Source organism: Aquila chrysaetos, chromosome 1 (genome assembly GCF_900496995.4).
Source record: "Aquila chrysaetos chrysaetos chromosome 1, bAquChr1.4, whole genome shotgun sequence".
Taxonomy (NCBI): domain Eukaryota; kingdom Metazoa; phylum Chordata; class Aves; order Accipitriformes; family Accipitridae; genus Aquila; species Aquila chrysaetos.
In genome coordinates, this window is record NC_044004.1 from 31,865,846 (window position 1) to 31,888,920 (window position 23,075).

The following is a 23,075-nucleotide window of genomic DNA, read 5'->3' on the forward strand; positions in this document are numbered from 1 at the left end:
ATGAGTGCATGTTACGAGAGAAATGTGGAAATACTTTAAAAATCATCTTCATAATCTTTTCAATTAATGTATTTTCTTTTTTTCCCAGTTTATCTAAGCATTCTTTAAACCGGGTTTAGCAGTTCTGATATGTTAAAACTTGTTCCTGTGATTAGCATGCAACATTGAGGTTGTTTTTCGAATATTCTAGTCGCATCTCTAGTTCCAAAAGTCTTTATGCTCTAGCTCCACATCACAAAATGGTGTTAATTAATAGAACATCTGTTTCACCTCTTGTCTATCAAAAGTAATTTGATTTAGAAAGCCTTTGGAGTTGTGTATAGGCAAGAAGCAGCTCAAAAGAAAGCTTGGCCTCTAGGTATTTTTGTTTCAGCTTCTTGCAAAACTTGCACTTTCAATTTATGATTACTGAAGCACAAAAAATGTGGGGTTTTTTTTTTTTTCCCTTGAAGTTCTGGGGAAGTCTAACTAGTGAAACTGATGCACTGAGGGCACAATGTCCACGTGGGAAACCAGACTGCGGGACACGCGTAAGCCCTTCAAAGAACTTGGGCTGAGTTCCCATTCATGCCAAAGGTTTTTGGATCATTCATTGATCTCTGAGGCTGGGGCAAAACCTGGCAGGGTGGTGGGAACAGAGCAGGTGGGGAACCCAGTCCTGCACAACCTGGGAAACGCTCTTGTCCCAACTACTACTTCTGCAACCAGTTCCTGTAAGAATTAGGCAAAAGACAAGGGCAGAGCAGAGTGAGCTTGTTTGTTTAGACACACAATATTTGCCTTTATTTCCCTCTATCTTTTCTAAGGGCTGTGACGGCACTTCCTTCCTAGTTCATTTGTGTGGCTGCCTGAAAGGGATATGTCTAAATAGGGGTCAGAGTGACTGCAGGGCAGTTTGCTTGTTTGTTAAACAATATGGGAAGAAAACAGAGGCCATGAAGAATACTTCCCTCCCCTCTGTGCCCCAGGGAACATTCTTTATAAAATTTGGCAGCAGCTCTTTCATCAGAAAGCAGCAAACCACTGAGAAACCACTGCAAAAGCACAGAGAGGCTGGCCCTGGAAACTGTTTTAGCAATTTAACAAGAGAGGAAGAGGAGGCACAGGAAAGAAGCTTCAAAAAAAGAAAAAGTTGTATAAAGCCTCATAGAAAATCTCTAAATCAGTAAGATAGAGTGTTTAAACAGTAAAAAATATGTAGCAGTTTTCAAGGAATTAAAAAAGAAAAGCATGTTAGGCTTGCCTTTCTGCATGGTGCATTATAAACAGGAGCACAGTAAGTATCATGTCATGTCCCAGACTGTGCTGCTGATCAATTTAAACGAATGCTCTCTGACAGTGACCATTGCAAGACTGTTCAGAAAACAGCACAAGAAACTTCCTGCAGGCTCTTGCAAAAAATATGTCCAAAGGTAAGCCCAAGTGGCTAGTGCAGAAATTGAAGCATGAGAAAAATAACAGCAACTTCTGTAAATATATTTGTCTCCAAGCTGTGCAAAAAATCCACCTCTGAAGACTAGTAGTGAATTACAAATATTAATGATATTCTGAAAATAATGACTCCTGTAACAGAGCTGATGGTGCCAGGAATCAGCTTGTTTTGCCTTCTTTCCTCAGACAACTTCATGCAATTTTGAATCGGTGCTTCTGGGCTCTGTTTCTAGCAGTAAGTTGGCAATATGGTTCTATCCAAGCCTAAAACTTTAGACACTTAAAACTCCCCAAGGTCTGCCAGTTGCTTACGTTTTTATCAAATACATGCCTAACAGTCTGTTAGCTATGACTGGCCTGCTAAAACCTCTGTGCTCCTCCTCAGCGGGGCCTCTGAACTCCATCACTGCTCTTGACGGGTCATTCGTTCCCTCATCGGTCTTGCCTTAGCTGGTAGGATGCTCGGGGCATAGCCTTTCCTCCTTCCCCAGTCCAATAAGTCTGATGAATTGAACCTAGTTCGATAACTATTCTGCCTGATCTTGTTTGCAACTAATGCCACAAGGCGAGTGTTTTACCTAGAAGGTTATATGCTATTTTTATGCACAAACATTTATTCTTGTCGTAGGCTGGAAAGGGGAAGAAAGCGAATGTGAATTTTTTTTTTTTTTTTTTTTTAGACTTTGGTTCAGGCATTAGCTAGAAAATCTCTACTTTTCTACTTGCTCAAGGTCATTCTTAAAAGGCCTCCAAACACAATTTAATGTGTTTTCGGAGGCCTCCCAAGCCAGATCAGGGAGCTTGCAGACCAAGCGCTGGGTAGTGTTAGTGCTGCTGAGTGCACCGTTACAGTCCTGGAATTCACAAGTAGTTATGACCCCTTCTAAAGGTGGTTTGTTTCCACTTCAGTTGAATACTTGCCCCACATTATTAGGAGTATGTGTTTCTACGCTGCATGTACCATTTGATCCAATGTGGAGTGTGGCACAGAGATGGAATGCCCTTGGGGGAAGAGAATCACTGTTAGTTCTCGCCATGCAAGACTGACCATCCTCTGATTTCATCTGCTTTTCCCCTCACTGGGAGGTGGATGCATCACCGTTGCTGAGGATTTATAGGAAGCAGCACCAGTATTTCACAGTTTCAGTACTCTGTATGTGCTTCTCCCAGTCTTAGATAATGGAGTATAGTGTCTACATAGTGGGAGGGCAGGTGCTGTTTCCCAGACACAATACCTTAATGGACCTCCCTTTCTTTTTAAGAAGGTCTAGCAAGGCTTTCAAAGCTGCTTTTCTATGCATCACAAAGCAATTTTCATTGTTATCTTCTGGTGAATGAAATTGTTCATGGATAGTAAAGTTTTACCATTTTGCTCCTTTTACTTGAGTACTGATTTTAATGTAGTTCTAGCTTTGTAGGCATGTCACTGAGGTGGGATATTCAAAATCAATTTGGCTTATTACTTGTATTATCACTACTGAACGCTTTATTACTCGTATGCTTTAGAAGCCCTAGTTGATAAATGATATAGGTGACAAAGGCTTCAATAAGAATTTTTATCCTGTGGGCAGCAGTAGTAAGGACTGTACATTTTAGAAAAGTTAAGGGCAAAGATTGCAAAATTCCCTAACCCCTTTTTATGTTCCAACAAAAAAAAAATGCATTCCTATATATAGGTCAGTGAAAAACCCCATGTGTGCTTTTCAGACATTCTGTTGTGCTGCTGTGGTGCTGGCAGGTATTTAGAGAAATGAAAAGAGTACAGACTGCTGGAGACTAAATGATTGAGTTAAAACAAATATTTTGGTATCTTTGCATTCCTTTTCAAATGTTTAAATGGACTACTTAAAATATGCTCTATTGTACAACTTTCCCCAGGGGTAAAGAAGTGGCCTATAGGAACTTTGCTAACCGTATCGTCAGTGTTTCTATAAACTTGAATTATAGCCTAGCTGAAGATTACATGTTTAGCCAGCTCACAACAATGCCTTGACCAAAATTTATTTTCTTTTAACTGTTTTTGAAATGAAGGAGAATTCTTACCAGATGACATGTTTGTTTTGAATAGATATTTCAGACTGCTATGTCACTAAACATGTTGGGAGTGTTCAGCCAACTGGGTCCTCTTCTTCCTTTTAGAAGAACCCTTCCTCTATTACCCACACCTTGCACACCATCTTAGTCTGGGCTGTGTTATGAACATGATCTACTGCAACTAGCTGCCTTATTTAAAAAAATGACAGATCTCTAAAGCGACGCTCAAGTGATTTAGTTGAGGCCACCCTTTCTTGAAATTCCTATTTCATTTGCTAACAGTTTCCCAACCTCTCTAATAAATGAGGCACAAGCCGTCTCAAACCAGATCCTTCTCGGCTATACCATCCTGTCTTTATGCTTATAATGGGCTTATCTCGTCGTATCATGGAAAATGCTATTTAATTTTGCTCCCTGGAATACATACCTAACTGCCCTGGCACTTTTAACACTCTACCTTTTGAATATTTGATTTTTGGAATAGTAATATTCTTTCATTCACTGAGAATTCTGTGCCTAAGGGGCTTTTCCATTTTTAGTGCTATACAGCCTTAAGAAATATCTATGTGGGTCAGGAGCAACAGTGATGTTCAGACCCACCAGATCACCCTCTTATTACTTGAGCTAATGAAGTGACTAGTAGAAGACTGGTCCCTGGAGAAGCACACACAACACGCTGTAGGGCTTTTTCTTCTTCTTCTAGTAACAAAAAAAAAATAATATTAAGCCTAAGGAATAATGGATTTGATTCCTGCTGTGATAGGGAAATGGTGCTTATCCATTATAGATCTTTCTGAGTTTTGAGTAAGTGGTAGAAAAGCAAAAGACTCTCCCAGTTGTCTGGTAACCTCCCCACACTGACCTTCATGCTCTTGGGCCATAGTGCGGAGGCACTGCATTTTCTCATTTAAATGAATGTCCACTTCTATAAAACATAAGCAAACTGCACTCCACGACCTCCAAGGTAGTTTTTAGAGAAAGACTTGCTCATTAGCAACTTCCAAAATAATTGAGTTATTACTTAATTGTAACTTTATTTTTTACACCATATTGTTTCTTAGCAAGGCAGCGCTACCTGACACTTACAGGTGAAAATTGGTGGCCTGTAAGTCCTGTAATCATGTCAAATAGTGAAGAGACGACCTTTCTTAGGTCTTCATGATGCTTTATAGAAGCTAGCACAGGAATGATTCCAGGGCTTGAGCCTGCGCAGTTTCGAATGACTTACGCTCTTGCTGCTTCTCACGGAGAGATTGTCCCACAGCCTCAAAGACCTCTTCCTGTGTGGAAAATGCCTTTTCGTTTCCTTCTGCCTCACATTTTCCATTAGCGAATTTTTATCCCAACTTGTACGCCCACTCAGCTAGTTTGAACTCTTCTGTGTTTTTATGACCTTCCAGTGCTAGCAGACATTTACTACATCCTTCTTGTCTAGTGGCCAGATTATGTGTATTGAATCTTTCTATATAAATATACCCCTTCAGTGCCATAATCTCTTTTGATGGAATTTTTTCTTCTTTGAATTCTTTCCCGTCCTTCACCGCTCTTTACTGTCCCTGGACTCAGCTTGGAAGTTCACTTCTTGCGAGCATTCTGGATGCCTAGGGCAATACAGGAGAATATAGTAGGATGGTGCAGAGGGGAAAGTGAGCAAGCCTCAAGTGTCTGGGATAGTGCTCAATGCAAAAGAAGCACAGATGCAAACATTGCATATTAGCATCAGTAATAGGGACAGTACTTCACCTCCGGTGCTATGCTAGTCATCATTTTAGACATTGATACCTTTCTTGCTAGAGAAATAAAATAGCTTTGGATTGACAGATGAGAAATAGCTGAAAGTAATTTTTCAGAAATGCTTAGTATTTCCTTGTATAATGGATGCAGTCCATGACTGTACTGACAAGTTATGGTATAACATAGGCAAAGGAATTAGCATTTTGTCTTTGTAAATTGAATGCATTGCTCTATTAAAACAGTATCTTGATTTCATTCCTTATGATTGTAGGACACTGCTTCCAACACTTAGCATGAGCTGCATATAACATTTAATCTTCCTATGTCTTAAGTGGAAATATCTACCTTTTATTATGTAGCCCAAGTCATGGATACTGTTTTCACACCAACGGTCTCCTGGCACAGACTACTGTGGATATATACTAGGTCCTGCTCTTTTCAAGGCCTTGTACCAGACTGCAGAGCTACTGTTTTGTATTGTTTCAGTCTCGCTTCCCCAGAGTGTCCACGTGTGTTAGTGACATTGCCTTCTGGCCTTTAAGATGAAGGTCACTGATTATTTACAGCTTCATAAATATCTAATTGTGGAGTACATTACTTGAGGAATGACAGTAAAACGTGACTTTTTCCATTTGAGTTTGTTAGAAAGCGGTACTGAAATTCAGCATTACTGAAGCACACAGCTGGCTGGATCCGTGCTGCACCAGGGATGCCATGTATGCAGCTAGCCATACCAGCACCCTGCCAGAATTGAACAGGGGCCTAGCCTGCACTCCCTCTGCAGCAACCGCTACTTAAAGCAAGAGAGTGTCCAAGCAAGAGCCAGTGCTGCCCTGAGTGACACCTGACAAGAAACAGATGTGGAAACTTGCATTCTATTGTCCAGCTACAACATGGACACCTGCAAATGAAGGTGCTGAGAAAAGAAACATTCAGGAGCTTGAGGCTATTTAGAAGAGTCAAAATTAACTCATGTTTTAGAAATATTTAGGAAAATGCTGATCTGAAAGTAACCTAAATGCACTTTAAACAAAATGCAAAGTAAATACTTGAAGAGCCTAAGGAATCTGTTGTGCATTAGTGTGCTTAAAAATACAAACAAAACCATCACTACAGAGAAAAATAAATTAGCTCTAACTCTGCTTGTTCCAAGGGCCCAAAACTGTGAACAAACCTGTTGTGTTTTTTTTAAATTGTGTAGTTGTTTTATTTTTAGTATTGACTTAGGAAGAAAAAAGATCCTATAAGAGCTAAACAAGACAGTCCCATCAGAAAGGTTCTCTAGAAGGCTCTTTGGTGTGCAAGAACTGGTACCATGACAGCAAGAGGTTTGCTTTTGCCAGGCTGTGAAGCAGCATCCCTCACTGCTCCCTGGGGAACATGGTGGGAAGCGATAGTGATCAGGACTTTGGGATGCTCAGGCAGAGAAAGAATACGATGATGTTGGTAACTGAAAAGCAGCAGGCTTCCTTCCAGCTACTCTGTCAGACAAGCCTCACAAATCAAAATCCTCTTTCAGATGCCCAAATTATATTTCTGTTGGCTAAGACTTTAAAAACTTTTTAAAGTTGCTTGAATTAACAGCTGTCTTTGGCTTCATTTTTCACCTTAGTCAGTTGTTTGTATTTCCTCCTGGCCTTCTCTTCAGCTTCATTTCACTGCTGCCTGTGCTTTAACTTTCTCCAATTACTTTCACACTTGCATTTTTTAAAGCGAACCTATGACTCCACAACTCATCATGCCCTCATTTTCCCCACAGAAAATAGGAAAGCAGCGAATTTTTTTTCAGCATTGCATACAGCTGCCTATCAAGTAGGAGTCTGCTTTGCTCCCGGTTAAATTCAAGAGCACCTTTCCACAGGACAGCAGCAAACCAGAAGTTTCTTTTTACTTTTAAATGTATGAAGCTATCGACTGGGGAGTATTTCTGTCCAGCTGTCTGCCATCATGAAGGCTTGTCTTCCAAAAATTTTGAAATTGCTTTGGTACTTGCCTTTAACAATGCTAAAAATACTGGCCTGGGAGAGGGCAAGGGAGGCTAGTATGTAAAGAAACAGTGGTAAGAAAAATGCTGCCTCCTCTGGGCATGAAAGTGGAAGGAAGGATGCAGAATAAAATAAAAACCATTATGCTTCTCCAATTTTAAACATTTAATAGTGCACTTATTGAGTATATTCTGTACAGACATCTATAGCAAGTTAAACATTTTCCTTTCTCTCACGTAGATCATAGTCATGTAAAGCACATTTACAATAGAAAACATACTTGAGGTACAAAAACCCAAAAAGAATATCTGAGGTATAAATACAGGTATATTTTAAATAATCTTTATCATGCTTTATCTATGTTTGACAGTACACTGTGGGCAAGTATACATGTTTACAATAGAATGGTATGTACAACATACAATTTTACAAATTCAAAAGTGTTTGATGTAGAAGAATATACAAGGTTTTCCTACTCATGAGGAACATTGTTACTGGAAGTACTACATTATTTGCCATAATAAAAAAATCTTCATCAAAATGCTTAAAATAATACTGACAATGGTAACAAAGTCTCAGTCAAAATTCCGTCTTGCAACTCATTCATACCCTCGCCACAAAATACATTTATCACTTAATACTGCACCTCGAAAGCAAACCTTTACCTTTACAGTAAAACCTACAGAAAGACACCTTTCCAGAGGACCTCATGACTTCCTACAGTTCATACAAGTTGATTCTCAAGGAGGGGGGAATATCCCAAAGGGTTTAAACCCCAACACAAAACCCCACCCTCCTCTCTGCCCCCAAATATAACCCTCCAAATTGCTCACATCCAGGTTCTGGTCGTGTTAACATGCAGCTTTTCGGAAAATGGGCAAAGGAGGGAGAGAAAGGGAGAGAGCTCGTGCGACTCTTCCTACCCATGTCACCCCACCTGCTGCTGCAGGAGTCCTGCCACCTCCCGGCACCGCAACTCCAGTGTTGACTTTTTCCTCTTGAGCCGTTAGAATACAGTAAAATATATAAAAGCTCATTAAAACACTTATAGTTAACGCAGGTAGGAGTAAAAGCAACGAACATTTTTTGGCAAATTAACAACTGACATTACTGGCTCTTTTCACTGTTGCACAGACATTTCATTTCTAAGCTGCTATGTTGCTCGGAAGTATATTTACTTAAAATTGCTATAGAACTGCTAATCACTCCTAAAAGATCATCTGGACAAGGAGTGGGCAGTAATCAGAGCAAGCCTCTTGTAACATCTGCTTAGGATTTTTAACAAGGTTAGGGCTGAGGAAAATGCAGAACTGGCACATGGGAGGGATGGCTACTCCTGGTCCACAGGGGAGTCCTATTCTAGGTTGAACTGTATCCAGCATACTAAAATCCATTCTGGTTGCCTACCAGTGTACCAGACACATGTCAAGTTCGACTTCTGCTATCCTTTCAACCATCAACACACTCATTCACACTTTAATCTCTGTGCAAACCTTTCTCTGCTTATCTCAGTGAGAACACATTGAAGAGTACCAACTATTCCAGTGGATACACCAGTCCCTCAACGCACTACAAATAAAATGACATGGGTATGTACATAAAGCTAAATATTTCACATGGGAATGATGAGCCTTCACCATATTTCATAATATATTTTGCATTTAAAGAATTTTGCTTCTCAGAAGCAATTCAAACCATCTAATAGTACAATACTTTTTTTTTTCTTTGCACAGTCCTCCTATGTATTCCAGTCAAGGCCTACACTATAGACCTTACACAGACAGGAAGCAGCTTTAAAGTGTATGGTATGGCCACAGTCCTATAGTAATGCTCACAGTCAAGTTCTCATGCTGTCATCCCTTCATGACGTGACTTGCAGATGGTGCAATAGTCCGGTCTGCAGCGGACAAGCCTCAGTTTTGTGTAATGTCTACGTTGCTGAGGTGTGGAGCGCATGGCTGTTCCTCTTCAGTAGTCACCTGGATTTTACTTCCTTGCTCTCAAGACTCTGATGACTGAAAGAGTCTCGTATCTTAACGACTTCAGATGCACACAAGTGTCCAAAAGACTTGGTGTACCAGTCTGGCATGTGGCCCCTGATGCGTGGAGAGAAAGTAATGATGAAGCAGGTTCCAGTAACTTTGCATGCATTTTCTTAGACAGAATCAAATACATATCTAGGTGGTTACATGCCCGACTAGGAAATCTTATTACTGCTTATTGCTCAGCTCAGCCTTACTAATGTACAGACTTGCTCAAAACCACGTTTGCTGCAGTGAGGAAAAGTTATGAGTTTTGTGAGAACTTGGTCCTCTTTACTAACTTAATTTTAATATTACATGCCCTTGCATCCAAATACATCTGTCAGAGGAAGGCATGGGTTTATATACCAATAGCTGTGGTGGAGCACATCCTGGAGGCTTCTAATGCAACAAACCACACCTGCTGTTAGATGCGCACTGAAGCCAATTTTCTGTGACATCTCAGAGACCTGTGCTTATGCCTTTCAGAAGTACCTACTACTGGCCAAACTAAAGCCTGTTGAACTGTCTACATTTTGCGGAAACTATACAAGAAAAGTTACCACCACAAAAGGACAGAGTGGAAATTCATACCTTAAATCAATTCTGCACATGTAGGTAAGTTTAGATTTTCCTGACCCGCAGGGCTCAATCAGATACCTAGACAGGAGCACATTGACTCTAACACCTGCCACTGGAGCACGGTCATGGTCCACTGAAGTTGCAAGAAGCACACAAGCTCCTTTGGGGAAGTTTGTCCTCCATGTTCTAAGAAAAAAGAAGAAAAAAAGTCTTATCTTCGACAAACAGTAATTCAAACATCTAATAAGACTTCAAATTATGCACAAATAGATATTTACCTAAATAACTTATATTATACAGAAATTGTAGGCAAGGTTGCCGTATGTGTGGGATATAAACATCATCACATATAAAAGTATTACCTTAAGACTACGAAGTCCCTGGCTGGGTGAGGTGCCATGCTGTTCTGGACATACTGGTATATATCTGTCTGGCTATCCAAAGGTTCGATTACTTTTGAATCTATAAGATCTTCATCCCAAAGATGCTGCTCTTTAAGTAAACGATTTAAAACGTCCTCTGGCATAGCTGGGATTTCAATGGTAGTTTTCCATAACCGGAGAGGGGGACCTTCACATACCTGGGAAAAATCAGTACAGAGTCCTCAGTTTTACTCTTCCTTACACTTTCTTTTCCTTTCTATTTTAGTGTTGGCTACATACAGCAAATTAAATACACACGCATGTATGCATATATTGTACTAAGCTTGTCATAAGCTCAGACTAAGGTTCTTTTCCTAACAAACAGCCAAAGGCATCTGCACGCTGACTTCCAAATTATTTTTAAGTTACAGTTATCTTCTCCAGTATGGGCCACTACTAGATCGTGATGCTACAGAAAGATAACCTAGTTTTTCAAGTTTAATTTTCAAATATCTTAAGCCTCATTGAAAAAGTGCTCCCTGTGCTAGCTCTGAGCTGTGCAAGACTGCAGCTGAGAAACTTCTTTCCTATTGCCTGCATAGTGACAGTGCTTGGAGGCTTCACTCAACCTGTCAAAGCTTTGCACACGTGAGTGAAGGTGTGTAAATGCAACACAGCAAACATTCCTGGGCTGGATAAACAGAAGAACACAAATCGGTGCATGTTAGCTGACTACTGCTGAAAGACATGTTGTTTCTAGACATTGTGCAACTATGTCAAAAGATCAAGGGTTTTTTTCTTAAATCTATCTGCAAAGTAAAGGTGTGCACTGAACCTTCTGTAATATCCTATGTCAAAAGCCTGCGTATATGGGAGAAGATGAGCTAAAAGCCAGAGCTGTGGCGTGAGTGACAGAGCGCATACCTTCTTGTACGCCAGCTCTGCTTGCTCTGAGGTGGAGCAGCTGACCCAGCCTTTAAACTTCTCCTTCATCTCTTTGAGCAAGTCATCCACGCAGTCCTGGAGGTAGCAGTGGTAGTCGGAGGGCTCGGCTGTGCTGCTGCCGCCCCGGAGCTCCTCCAGGCTGAGGGGACGCAGGTCCTGCTCCGTGTATGAGTTCCGGCCCCTGCTCATTTCTTCAGGTATCTGAGGGACGACAAGGGTGAAATTATCCTCTTGCAGCTCTCTCCCCAAATCACAGAGTTAGTCTAGCAGCTTGATAGCCACAGAAAGATGGGTACACTAGTTTTGTAAGTGGTGGGACGTGGAGGTATCAGGTTGAGCACTCAATGTGAAGAAATGCCAAAATTAAGTCTGTGACTTTGATTTAACTCAAAGTGTCTTTATTTATTTTTTTCTGTGGAGTATCCCTCTTTTCTACACAACTCTGATCCATTCCCACAGCACAGTTCATCCTGCAGACTGAAGGAAGGAGGGATCAGTTGTCAGCCGCAAGAAAAGAGACAGGCATGTCTTCAGTTGAGGGCTCTGAAAAGATTCAATGACAGTGAGGAAAACCAGGACTCAAGGCTTGTCTGGTTCTCCATCCCGGGCCCTAGAGAGAGCATGCTTTAGTTCCTACAGATCGTTCAACCTACGGTTTGACAGTGTCATGTTCCAGGATGCTTTTGTGGCCTAGTCTTGCTAACTCTTGGGAATTTAAGTATAACACAAGCACTGAAATTCCTGGAAAGAGCTTCTTGCTTTGTAATTACAGCTGAAGTTCACAGACCCTCATGGCTGCACAATAAAAGCTTGAAAACATATTTCAAATGCAGCTTGGATGTAACAAAAATGTCCCAAACCCCACAACTGCCTCATGACTTTTGAGTGCCAGTGCCAACAAAACAACTCTCTTTTCTTCTACCACGACTTCTAATTCATGTATGCACCCAGATCAGGATGCAAAGTTTTTTAAAAAGCTATTTATCATGTATTAAACTTCATTAAAACAAAGAGACTTTCCTAGCTTTCCATTATACGGCAGATCTAAGCCATGTTGGCCAATATTCCACCCATCAGTTTTGCAAATAGGTGTTTTACCTGAAAGAGCTTCTTGCATTCAGCAATCATATGAGCTAGCCCTTGGGTTGCAGCCAGATTTTCATTTAGGTCTTTCTGGTCAGGTTTTCCCAGGCTTGGTTTTCGTTGCATCACCCTTCACAGGGGAAAAGAGCACACACACACACACAAATCCAGTTATTTAATGCAGAAGCAGAGAGATGCTTGGTAAGAAAACAGTAGGATTCCCAAATCTGCTGGTGATTTAGAGCAGTGCTGCCCAGGACCAAATCTTGGCATAGTGTTACCGCCTTCTCTCGCTACTCTCTCCAAACTTTTTCTTTGGAATCCCTGATGTTTCTTCCTTCTTATGAACTTGCTCATATCTTAACAAATCTCTAACAAAAGGTAGGATCCCATAACCGTTCTACACCCGGTGCCCTCTGAGATGTCCGAGGTGATCACAACTAGTAGGGTCAATGCTAGACCATGCCTGTTGCGCATTGCCACTAGCTGCGGTGCGGGACCAGCAGCAATGAGCCCTGCTCCCCAGAGACATACCTTGGGGAAGAATTCTCTCTTTTGAGAGTGTTTAAGTGGAAGAGGGAAGGTGCTAAGCAGACGGCCAGGTTGGTTGGTGTCATCTGGTTTTCCTTCACTGCAGCTGTGACATCACTCAGGAAATAGAGAAGAATCTGGAGGACCTCCCTGTTCTCATCAGGTAAAAGCATAATGGCAGCCTTGATAGCCTGGAGACGCTGATCCTTTGGCACATCTGCATAATATTAGTAATTCTCTCATCAGCCCATTGATTTTCCACACACACAGCATGAATACATCCCAAAGCAAACTCCAGCTTCAAATATTTGAATTGATTTCCTTCAGGATGCATACCATTCGTAGGAAACATGAAGGAATTTTTTTTTTAACCCACTAGTTTAACTACCCTCAGCTATTTCCTGCCTCACAAGAAATGCAAGCAAGAAGAAGTTGTGCCTAGGCCAGAGTTAATTTTAGATTTAATTTCAACAGCTACATGCTCCCGCAGATGCACTAAAATGACAGAAGCCTGGAGTCAGGCACTGAACAAGCAAACACAGTCCAGCCAATTTAGAAATTCTTTGGCTTTCAAAGAAATTCAAAACATGAATGCATTTTAGAATAGGTGAATTAATTAAATAAATTGGCTAGCAAACCTTTTCAACAATGATGTCATAAAATATCCAGAAAGTGCTTTACCAAACACAGAGGGTTGCTTTATTGAGCAGATCATTCAAAGTCATGCAGTGGAAAAAGAAAGTCAATGCTGTGAAGCCCCATACCATTAAACAGCTCCTTGGTTACTAACAACAAACAGCCATTGGAAAAATTTGACGTGTGTCTCTATATAAGGCCCTCTCCTCCAAAATTGAAGGGAAGAAAAAATGAAATAACCCAGACCAGATCTGCTTCTCATAAAGGGATTTCCAATAAGCCATCTCTGAAGACAACATCATAGTCTGAGTCCTGGAGCATTTATATCATCATTAGCACCACACCGCCCTCACTGCATGTCTCATAATACACATGGTGCTAACCAGATATTTAATTGGTATTTGCTCTGGGCTTCAGCAACTCTGTAAGGCTAGCAGGTGAGTTTAGAAAGCAATTTTAAATAAAAATCCACTGTTTTCCACACGCTCCCCTCAATCAGCTCAAAGCACATTTAAGCCACGTGCGGACAATTCCAGTGCGCAGCCTGGTGCACGACACCAAAGCAAAGGGAAATATTGTCCTTTGCAGGCAAGCAAAAATTACAGCTGCTTTAAGGCTCTTTGCTTAACACAGAGATAATACTTCCCGACCACCTCTGGGGATTCCTCAGACCTACCGCCTGCAAAAGGAAAGGAACAGATACTTCTGCAATGCTCTGTCAAACTTCTTCTGGCACTAAACCCACAAAGAGTTGCTGTTTAATATCCACAGAAGTGGAGAGTCTGATTAATTTTCTCCATAAACCTTCTTGGGAATCCAAACACACAAAAAACCCGTGTGCACTGAAATAACGGTATGTATGTTTTTATTTTAAGCCATCACCTCCACCTACGGAGCTCTGAAGGAAGTTCCTGTAACCTTTTTGTAACCAACATAAGGAAGGTATAAAATACAGCAAGAGCTCAAAGAAGGTGTTTTTGCAGTAAGTTCTGTTGTAGCTGTGCTGCCATGGGAAGAATACACGGGGAGAGAGCTGGGGTGGTGTTAGGGAGAGAAACCACAGGATCAGCAAGGTGCCCATAGTACATCAATCAATCAGTCTGGACCGCCATGAATATTTCAAAAGGCTTTGGAGTTCTGGTCACCAAATATTAATTCATCTTTGGCCATTTTATAAAGTGAGAGTATTCCCAATGAAACAACGTTGAAGAAAACTTCTGAAAGACAAGGTGCTGTTTGGAAGGATCCAGCACACAATTACTATCTATACAGAACTCAATTTATCTAGTTCACAAAAAAGAACGTCTCCCTTGCTGGAGTTGAACCTACCATCTCAGAAAGATTAACTATTTCTTTTCACATGCATTGATAAACTCCATTTTTGATGTGGTTTATTTTTAGCACTTTCTGTTTATGGTACATATCAGTAAAGTAGCTACACATCAGTAACAGAAAAGCTTTCAACTTAAAGGTTGTTTTCAAAAGTTGTGGTGAAGGATAGAAGAATATGAATTACAAGAAAATAGAAATTTTTTGGCAGCCTTGCTCTTACAAAAAAATCCCAGTAATTTAGTGGATTTCAATCCCCTCAAAAGCCCCAAACTCTCTTCATGTAGTGTTTGCACAGCTCCTCTACCTAGCCACATCAGATGTGGCTTATTTTCAAACCATAATATGAAGTATGCTCAAAGAAGAGAGGAAACTTTATAGCAAGTGATGGAGGATTTAAATGTGTTCCCAAACTACAGAGAAAGGTGAAATGAAAAGAACTTGTACTATAAATCATTAAACAACTGCTGCTGGAGAAAGGCAAAGACCAACATATGCAACACACATAGTGCCCAGAGGAGCGGTGTTAGAAAGTTCCACCCTTGCTACACAAATGACCATTTGCCATCTGCCATAGAAATCTCACTACTTACATTGGTATATCTGTAAGAAGGTCTCGGAGAGTTTGTTGGTCATGAGAGGCTCAGGGAGATCACGGAAGAATTGCTTTAACATGTCTGCTACATCGTAAGCAGACTGGCCTTCATAGTTGACGCTGTCTGTTGAATTCTCATTCATCTGACGCAAAGCCTGAATTCTTGATTTGACTCCAGATTTCCTAAACAGTCCAACCTAAATATATATGGAAAGGTAAATACATTTACAATGAGTCCAGCAAATCTGAAATGTAAGTATGCTCTTTAGCTTCTTACTTATGGGTTCTAATTTCACGGAAAGCTTTCCTTGCATTAATTATCTATTTTGTCCTGTTTTGAGTCTACTTTTTTCAGGCTGATTCAGGAACAATAACAATTAATGGAAGGCTGGGCTTTGGGTGCTGCATGCGTGTGGGATGAGACTACAGCAAAACCCACCTGATCCAGGCAGTGGTTGCGGAGGTACCGCATGGCTTGCTGAATGCTCTGTGGAAGAGGCTGCCCTGTGCGCTGGACATTGACTTGCAGCGGTACTCCAAACACATTTCGGTCTTTATAATCCGGCACCTTTATCCTTTTCATAAATTTTGGTACTGCCCTATTTAAGCAAAGGGAATGACAAAATCAAATTAAACCTCTGTCGACCATTTATCTTCTGTATTTCCAGTAATTCAGAAAGTCAGTGAAAATAAGTGAAACACTTTAGTAATATGAAAAGCAGTGACAGTATAAATCAGCTAATCCACTCAGGCCTGGGAAGGGGGAGAGGACAGAAAACAGAGTTTCTCTAAGAGAAAGGCTTGACATTCGGGGCAGTATGCTGCCTGTAAGTGTTGATGTGGTGCTACTCCATCAATATTAGTAGGACAAAAGCTACAGGGTAAAACTGCAGGGGCCAGACTGAATTGCAAAACAGTCAAAATAAATCCTGCGGTCAGTGACCCCTTGTAACACTGCTTCTTTAGGTTTCGGGAAAGATGGGCATTTGAACAATGAGCTTTTGTATGTCAACTACTTGTTCTGCAAAGTCCTCAAACTGGGTCCACCACCCACCAGTGTGCATAACAGCAGGAAACTGATGTAATACATTTGAGTTTGTCAGCTAAAAACTTCAGCTCTATAAACAACCCCTTTGAGGGACCCCCCTCCTTGTCAGCCAGTGACTGTTGTTACCCCCACCTCCCACTCCAGTTTCAATGAGAGGCCTTTCCATCTGCTTATGACTCCAAGGAAAAAGTTACTAAATACAAAAGAATGATTTACTCCCAGGTCCCCAAGAGTATTGGTTTCATAAAGGGAAAAAAAAAAAAAAAAGCCATTAAAATGTGAAAATATTGAGGTCATTTTCCTAAACAGGGAGAAAAGCTAATGTCCAGTGCAACAACTAATAGGACACAGCAGCACTGGAAAACAGGGAGACCTATTTAACATTTCAATATACAGTACGGCTATACAAACAGTGCATTAGATTTACAGCTGACTAATCTGTTACATAGTAAAACAGAACCAATTTGTATTGCCGTACATATTATTGATATATGTATGAATAATACTTGCTTTGTCAAAAAACATGCCAATGGAATGTGAAAAAACACATTGCGATCTCCACCGAGAATCTGAAGCATGCAGGGATAACTGGTCAATACTTATTTCTGTCTTTCAGAACAAACAACTTCTGTATTTAGAAAGGCTGACATAATAACAGCCTTTGAACAGGAGGTACTTTGATGCTGAAGCTAAATACTCTCTATGACTCCTGGGGAAGGGAGGAGGCTGGCCTGTGGTAGGGAGAAGAAAAATTTTATTGCGTCTTTTGCATCCTGAAGGTTACACAGGCTGTACTGCACATACAATAATAAAAGAGCTTTCTATTTCATTCTTCCAACAAAAAACATTCAACTGGGTTACAAACACCTGGCCACAGCAGAAATTGCTGCCTACAAAAAACTCCGTGGTTCTCCCAATCTTTCTTCCCTTCCGCCACCTTTTGTGCAAGCTAATTGGATTTATAGTGCTTTAAAGAGAGGAGACAGATTTTGGCTAACGAGACCCTAGAACTAAAGGAAATTTACATTATTTAATTACATACTTATATAGAGAAACTAATGCAAATATTTAAGAATAACTGAAGAAAAGCAAGCCTATTAAGATCTACTGAGGTTTGTGCCACTCCTCACTAACTGCCTCAATAAACGACTAGTCCTTCTTTTGCTGTGGATAGCGGACATCTTCCTGCTCAGAAAGCTGGCCTGTACTTCATTGCTTTTGTTCCCTCACATGCCCCCTGTAAACATACTTCTCAAGCCTAATAAGATTACGCTTACGTAAAGGGTTAGTGATTTTAGCCCCATCTTAGGCAACCACAAATCACTGTCAGCACAGGCTGGAGGAAGAAGTGCAAATATGGAAAAAGAGGGACGGAGGGATTCATTGCATCTTTCCAAAAGATGCTTAGGACGAGCGCAACTGTCATGCTCGTATAGTCGGCCTGTCTACACGTGGCACTGTGCCCTTACCAGCTGAAACCATGCTTGTTGGAAGGCGTGTACTTCTCCAGGAGAGCAGTCAGCTTCAGGAGAGAGTACTTCTGCAGCAGGTTCATCTGCGCCACGGACTGGCAGTTGATCTGCAGCGACGCCGAGCTGAGGCTGGGCCGGTGGGAGCTCTGAAAGCTGTGCCACCTCAGCCTGTGCCTGCGGAGAAGATGGGGGACAGAGCAAGGACCGGTCACTGAAATGTCTCTGCAAGACACGTGCAGGAATTACTGCAAACGTACTGCTGAGCTCCCTGCCCTTGGCAGCCGCTGTCTTCTGAGATTTCATAGGCATCAGCCGGCAGCGTCTCCGCCTCAGCTGGTGCAATGCAGCACCTGCACGTGCTTCAGACGGGAACGGGCTCTCCGAGCTGACCCACAGCTCAGTGTTAATTACATAGTCTGGCCCTATCAGATATCCTCCGAGGGCTCCAACACCCTTTTTGAGAAAAAGCCCTTGCAGTATTAAGGCAGTGGGAATCAAAAAACTCCATTAAGAAAAAACGCCCCAAATTTTTAATCCACATCAAATGGGAACTACGCACTTCTAAAAGTCCCATTAAGTTTAAATGAGCAGCTGTAGGCGACTAAATGACAGCAGAAAGCAGGCCCTCAATGATTTGCACCAGTTTTAAAGGAAAACTGGAAACAAAGCTAGAAAGAATTCAGCTCCTTGCTCTACTCACAATACAAAATATGGTCATCCATCCATCCCGTGGTAAAACTCCCAGCAGAAACTGGGAGGCCACTGGAACTCCCCCAGTCCTCCGCTGTGCTACAGCGATCAAGGGAAAGTAAACAAACCTCATTTTCCCTGCAGATTTAATGCCCTAGCATGCTATTAAGAAGCAGCCTGCTACTGAAAAGTGCAATTTTTTGAAACAGTCTAAAAGTCAAGGCTTTTACTACACACTGACACAAACCAGACCATACTTACACCGGCTCTCCTAGCCAACTTAAAAAGTGAATAATCCTACTTGAGGTCCCTCTCCCTCCCACACACCATTTCAGTTTGAAGAATTATCATTCCCCAAAACTGCCTTCACATTGCTCCTAATGCTGACTTGCTGAGCAGGCTGTTTTTCAATGACCACTCAGGCTGAACATACAAACACACAGCTACAAAGTGTGGGAATCACTTGTCTAAAAGTCTTGCGCAAATACTTCCCTTGCCTATAATTGTTTTGGGAAGCAATGGGAACAGCACGCGTGTGCCTGAATGGCCACAACTTCTCTTGCACCTTAACTGAGTGTGGTGCAGCTACTATAGAGCCACTCAGGCTTGACGGGACCTCCCTGGGGCCACCCCAAGTCCCAGCGCTCCCAACCTCACCTGCTGGACCGTGTCAGCGATGCGCCCACCCCAGAGTCCCTCCTGTCCTGCATCCCCACGGGCTCTTCCGTTTCATTCAGTGAATTCCCCGTACTGTCAAGGTCACTCGGTGTTGTTCGATCATTATCTACGTCGAGGTGGATCTGCTTTGGAGAGGAAGGACACGGGGAGATGGAGTCGAGTGCCGAGTCAGAGTCCCCTTCGTCCGAGAACTTCTCTGACCACTGGTTTACTATCCTCTGCATCCCTTTGACGTGGTATAGGATGTCATCTAGTTCTGGGAATATGTCTTCATTTTCGAGGTCGGCCAGGTCGCTCGTACTGGAATACAGGATTGAGCCTGGCACGTTGTCGTAAATACTCAGGCGGCTGCTGACCGAGCTGGAGGAGTTGCGCCTTTTCCCCATGCCCAGCTCTTTGGAGCTGTCACCACTGTTTTCCCTCCGGAGGGTGAGATGGCCATGTCCGTGGAAACTCCCTGTCCTCCAGTTCACAGAGGCGCTGCTTTCTGTTGGGGAAAAGTTGCCGTTGGAGAGTGCTTTGGGAAAAGTGCCGGGCTTATGATCTTCAGGGATAAAAAACACGGTGTCTTCTGCAAAGCTCCCCCGGTTCTTGAAGTTCTGCTCCATCACGTCGCTGAACGTTGACTGGTTGAAGGGGTCGAAGCCTTCCAGGTACATGCCCACCCTTTTATTGTACGCGCTGAGGCTGCGTGTTCGCGTGACAGGACTGGGTGTGCTGACGGCACTGCTCGTCTCAGACTGACTACTGCTGCTGCTGGTCTGGGTGGAATTGGAGACACTCCTCTTTCGTACCATGGGGAGGCTGATGTGATTGCCGTTGAGGGCAGAAATCTCCACGCAGTTAAGTTGTTTCAGTTTATCTTCATCCATGCCCTCCTGCAGGATGGGCCCACTAATAATAAGGCCAAGCTTTGAAGGAGCTTTGCTCTTGCCATGGTGAGAGCTCTTGATTTTCAGGCTCTCCATTCTCTTGAGCAGGCTCTTTGTTTTGGACTTGGCGTTCTTCTCATTGGCTTTCGTGTTGAAGCTGAAGCTATTCAGCTCCCTGGGCGAGGGCAGGCTGCTGAATGAGTCATCATTTGCTACGAAATTGTTTGATGAACAAACGCTCACAACCGAGTTTGTCCTAGTGGTAGATGCTTCGCTCTGCAGGGTTGGTTGGTGGCTGCTGGTGCTGCTGATGCTCAGAATAGAAGCCACCTCCTGGCGTTCGCTGAGGTCTGTTAGCACACTCTCATGGCTTGCTGCGTTAGTAAGGTGAGGAGCTTCCGGGGAGGGGGTATTCAAGTCTGGTTTTGGAGGAAACACATCAAACTCTTCAAGCCTTGACCACCTCTTGCTGTCCCTCTGAAAAGTCCATTTGCCACTTATTGCACAAGGTTCATCTTCATCTGAATCTTCGCTCTGCAAAGAGGAAGAACCCTGAAAGTACTGCTTGCAAACTGCCCAAACGGCAAAGGTGGTTGCATTTAAATACAATGCCCACTAAACTGCTTTAAGCATGACCTTGTTCTCACTGAATTTAAAGTGAAAACAGTCTTTTACTTCAGGGAGAGGAAGATTAGGCCATAAAGCCCATCACAGGAAAAGATAACATGGGACAGGCAATATATTTTAACAGTTTTTAAATACAAAAGAGATATGCTCCATAAAAAGAAACAAACAATGCAATCTGTTTTAAATTGCTCTTTTCTAAAAACCCTAGTATCCACAGACTTAATTAATTGGTCACAGTGGACAGCCCTCAGATCAATGGAAATTCCTGGCATGCATAAAATTTTAAACTGGAGTCAGTCAGGGGTTGGGGTCCCTCTGGACTCTCTCCAAAGTTACACTCTGTTGATAGTGGCTGCGTGTTTATACTCCTCTTTGCAATTACGAGATGTTTCTCATACGTTCTGAATTGTAGCAGCTTAATTCCTTACCCATTCGGGAAGTCTGAAGGGTCTCCTCACTGTGACTAATGAGATAGCAAAAGAAGCTCTTGCACAGCAAGAGTGCGATGCCTCCAGGCTCTTACCTGGTCCACTCTTCCTCCCACAGGCTAGCAGCTAACATGTTAAGAATGTCCTGTGAAGTTTCTACTTCAGTCTCCCTTCAGGCAAACTTTAACACTCAGAGATAGCGAGCAGCAAGAGCTCACTGACAGTATAGCACGTAAGTAAATTGTAAATAACATCTCCACTGATGATATTTGATGTATGAGTAATGCCAGGGGGCACAATTGCGCGTACATCACTTACGCCTACAATCTTTTCATCTAAATACTGAAAGGGAATGATCCTGGGACTGACATATTTGGTCGTCCAAATATCTGGAAAATTTCATGTTGGAAGAATAAAACCAATGAAGATATTTTAATATGACACCATGAAACCACAAAATAACCTTTGGTGTTCAGAGCAGGAAACACGAATTGCCACCCAGCTCCACGAGTTTCACTTCATTTATTTAGATTGCTTTAATTTAAAAACAAACACACATGCATGACCCAAACTGTAACTATTTGTGTGCCAGGAACACAAACATGTATTCTCTGAAAAACAAGTAAATTATTCATATTTCAGAAATTTTATTTATGCATACTTTAGTTCCTGACCCTCTCCTAGTTTTCTGGTGTGTTTTTTTTTTATAGCACATTTCACCAGCTCAGGAAAATAAGTCAAACACCATATTTATTTTTTATAACCAAATACACGAGACAGAGCAAGCGTCATTTTCTTTGTTTCCCAACTACTACAAACTACTTCTGTCCATGACTCAGACGAAGACCTATTTAATGTTTTCAGGAGGAAAAGAGTCACTTGAAACTGCCAATGGATAATAATAATGGTTTGGTGGTGAATGTGGTTTGACTGGAAAAAAGAAGGAGCAGTAAAGTGATCTTAATTTGCAAAGAGGTCAATGCAAACATAAGGAAACATATGTTTCTGTCAGCACAATTTTTCCCTGGTGTTAAAAAGCTTTAAAGGCTAAGTATTGATTTTAATAAAGTTAACAACAAAAGGGAATAGGATCTAAGTCCATCTGCCAGAACGTGGGTGGTGAATGAAAATAAGGAAGGACTGAAACAAAAGGTAATGTCCAGACTCCGGAAGATCTGGGGTTTGGACCTGAAGTCGGGTCTGGCCTGACCTCTAACAGCAATACTGATCATTCCAGTGTTAACAGGGTTCAGGAACAAGGAGGAAAAATCTTCTGGCAGTCATAAATGGCAATCCAGCTGTCTACCCCTACTTTTAAAGAGTTCCTACATATGCTGCCTCAGAGTGTTATCTTCTGGAGCTTGGATGCTGTTTCCAACATACCACAAACAGATAGGGAAAGAGGGGATTAATTCCTGGTAAACAACCTCAGAGCATTTGTATGCATTCTTGTTAAGGGTAGGGCAGCATTGTACTGCCTTAGCTCAGTCATCTTTATCTACAGTTGTCATATCCCAGGGGACAGTATCAACTGCTGATCCCTCCTAGGACACACACATAGTTTTAAGACAGCTATTGAGTGGCACCTTACTAGCAAACTCCAGCAACTCAGCTTTCTGCCAGTACTACCTTACTGAAATTACAGTAGGTGCTCTCTTATTTCTCACCACGCTCCACAGGGATCCTGAAAATTCAGGAAACACTTCTAAGTCCCGCTGCAAACTTTCTGCTGAACTTGCAGAAACATGAAAACTTTCTAAAAAGGTAGCTGACGTATTCTGTAAATATATTGCTTTAATTTTGAGCTATGTAATTAAAAAACAAGGGAACAATGTACCCAATCCTACAAAGGATCGGCTCATTCCTCTGCAGGCTAAGCACAGTCTAGCTGATCCTGTCTACATCACAATAAAATAAATACAATTCTAACGTGATGGCAAAGAACCAAAACTGTGAAGATGACGCCAAAGACGATGTTCTAACATTCAGGTC

At 42.0% G+C, this 23,075-nt stretch overlaps 1 protein-coding gene across 3 annotated transcripts in view; it reads right to left on the minus strand.

The window, feature by feature from the left end:
- Nucleotides 1–7,334: 7,334 nt before the first annotated feature.
- DLC1 (DLC1 Rho GTPase activating protein) overlaps nucleotides 7,335–23,075 on the minus strand; it is a 214,807-nt gene continuing 199,066 nt past the window's right edge. For all 3 annotated transcript variants that reach the window (XM_030017058.1, XM_030017067.2, XM_030017078.1), the window contains 10 exons: nucleotides 19,136–20,562; nucleotides 17,786–17,962; nucleotides 15,708–15,867; nucleotides 15,267–15,465; nucleotides 12,712–12,925; nucleotides 12,193–12,307; nucleotides 11,074–11,295; nucleotides 10,150–10,367; nucleotides 9,800–9,973; nucleotides 7,335–9,280 (listed from right to left, as the gene is read on the minus strand). In XM_030017058.1, coding sequence (XP_029872918.1) covers nucleotides 9,160–9,280; nucleotides 9,800–9,973; nucleotides 10,150–10,367; nucleotides 11,074–11,295; nucleotides 12,193–12,307; nucleotides 12,712–12,925; nucleotides 15,267–15,465; nucleotides 15,708–15,867; nucleotides 17,786–17,962; nucleotides 19,136–20,562 — 3,027 coding nt within the window. In that variant the 3' untranslated portion in view covers nucleotides 7,335–9,159. The remainder of the gene's footprint in view (nucleotides 9,281–9,799; nucleotides 9,974–10,149; nucleotides 10,368–11,073; nucleotides 11,296–12,192; nucleotides 12,308–12,711; nucleotides 12,926–15,266; nucleotides 15,466–15,707; nucleotides 15,868–17,785; nucleotides 17,963–19,135; nucleotides 20,563–23,075) is intronic.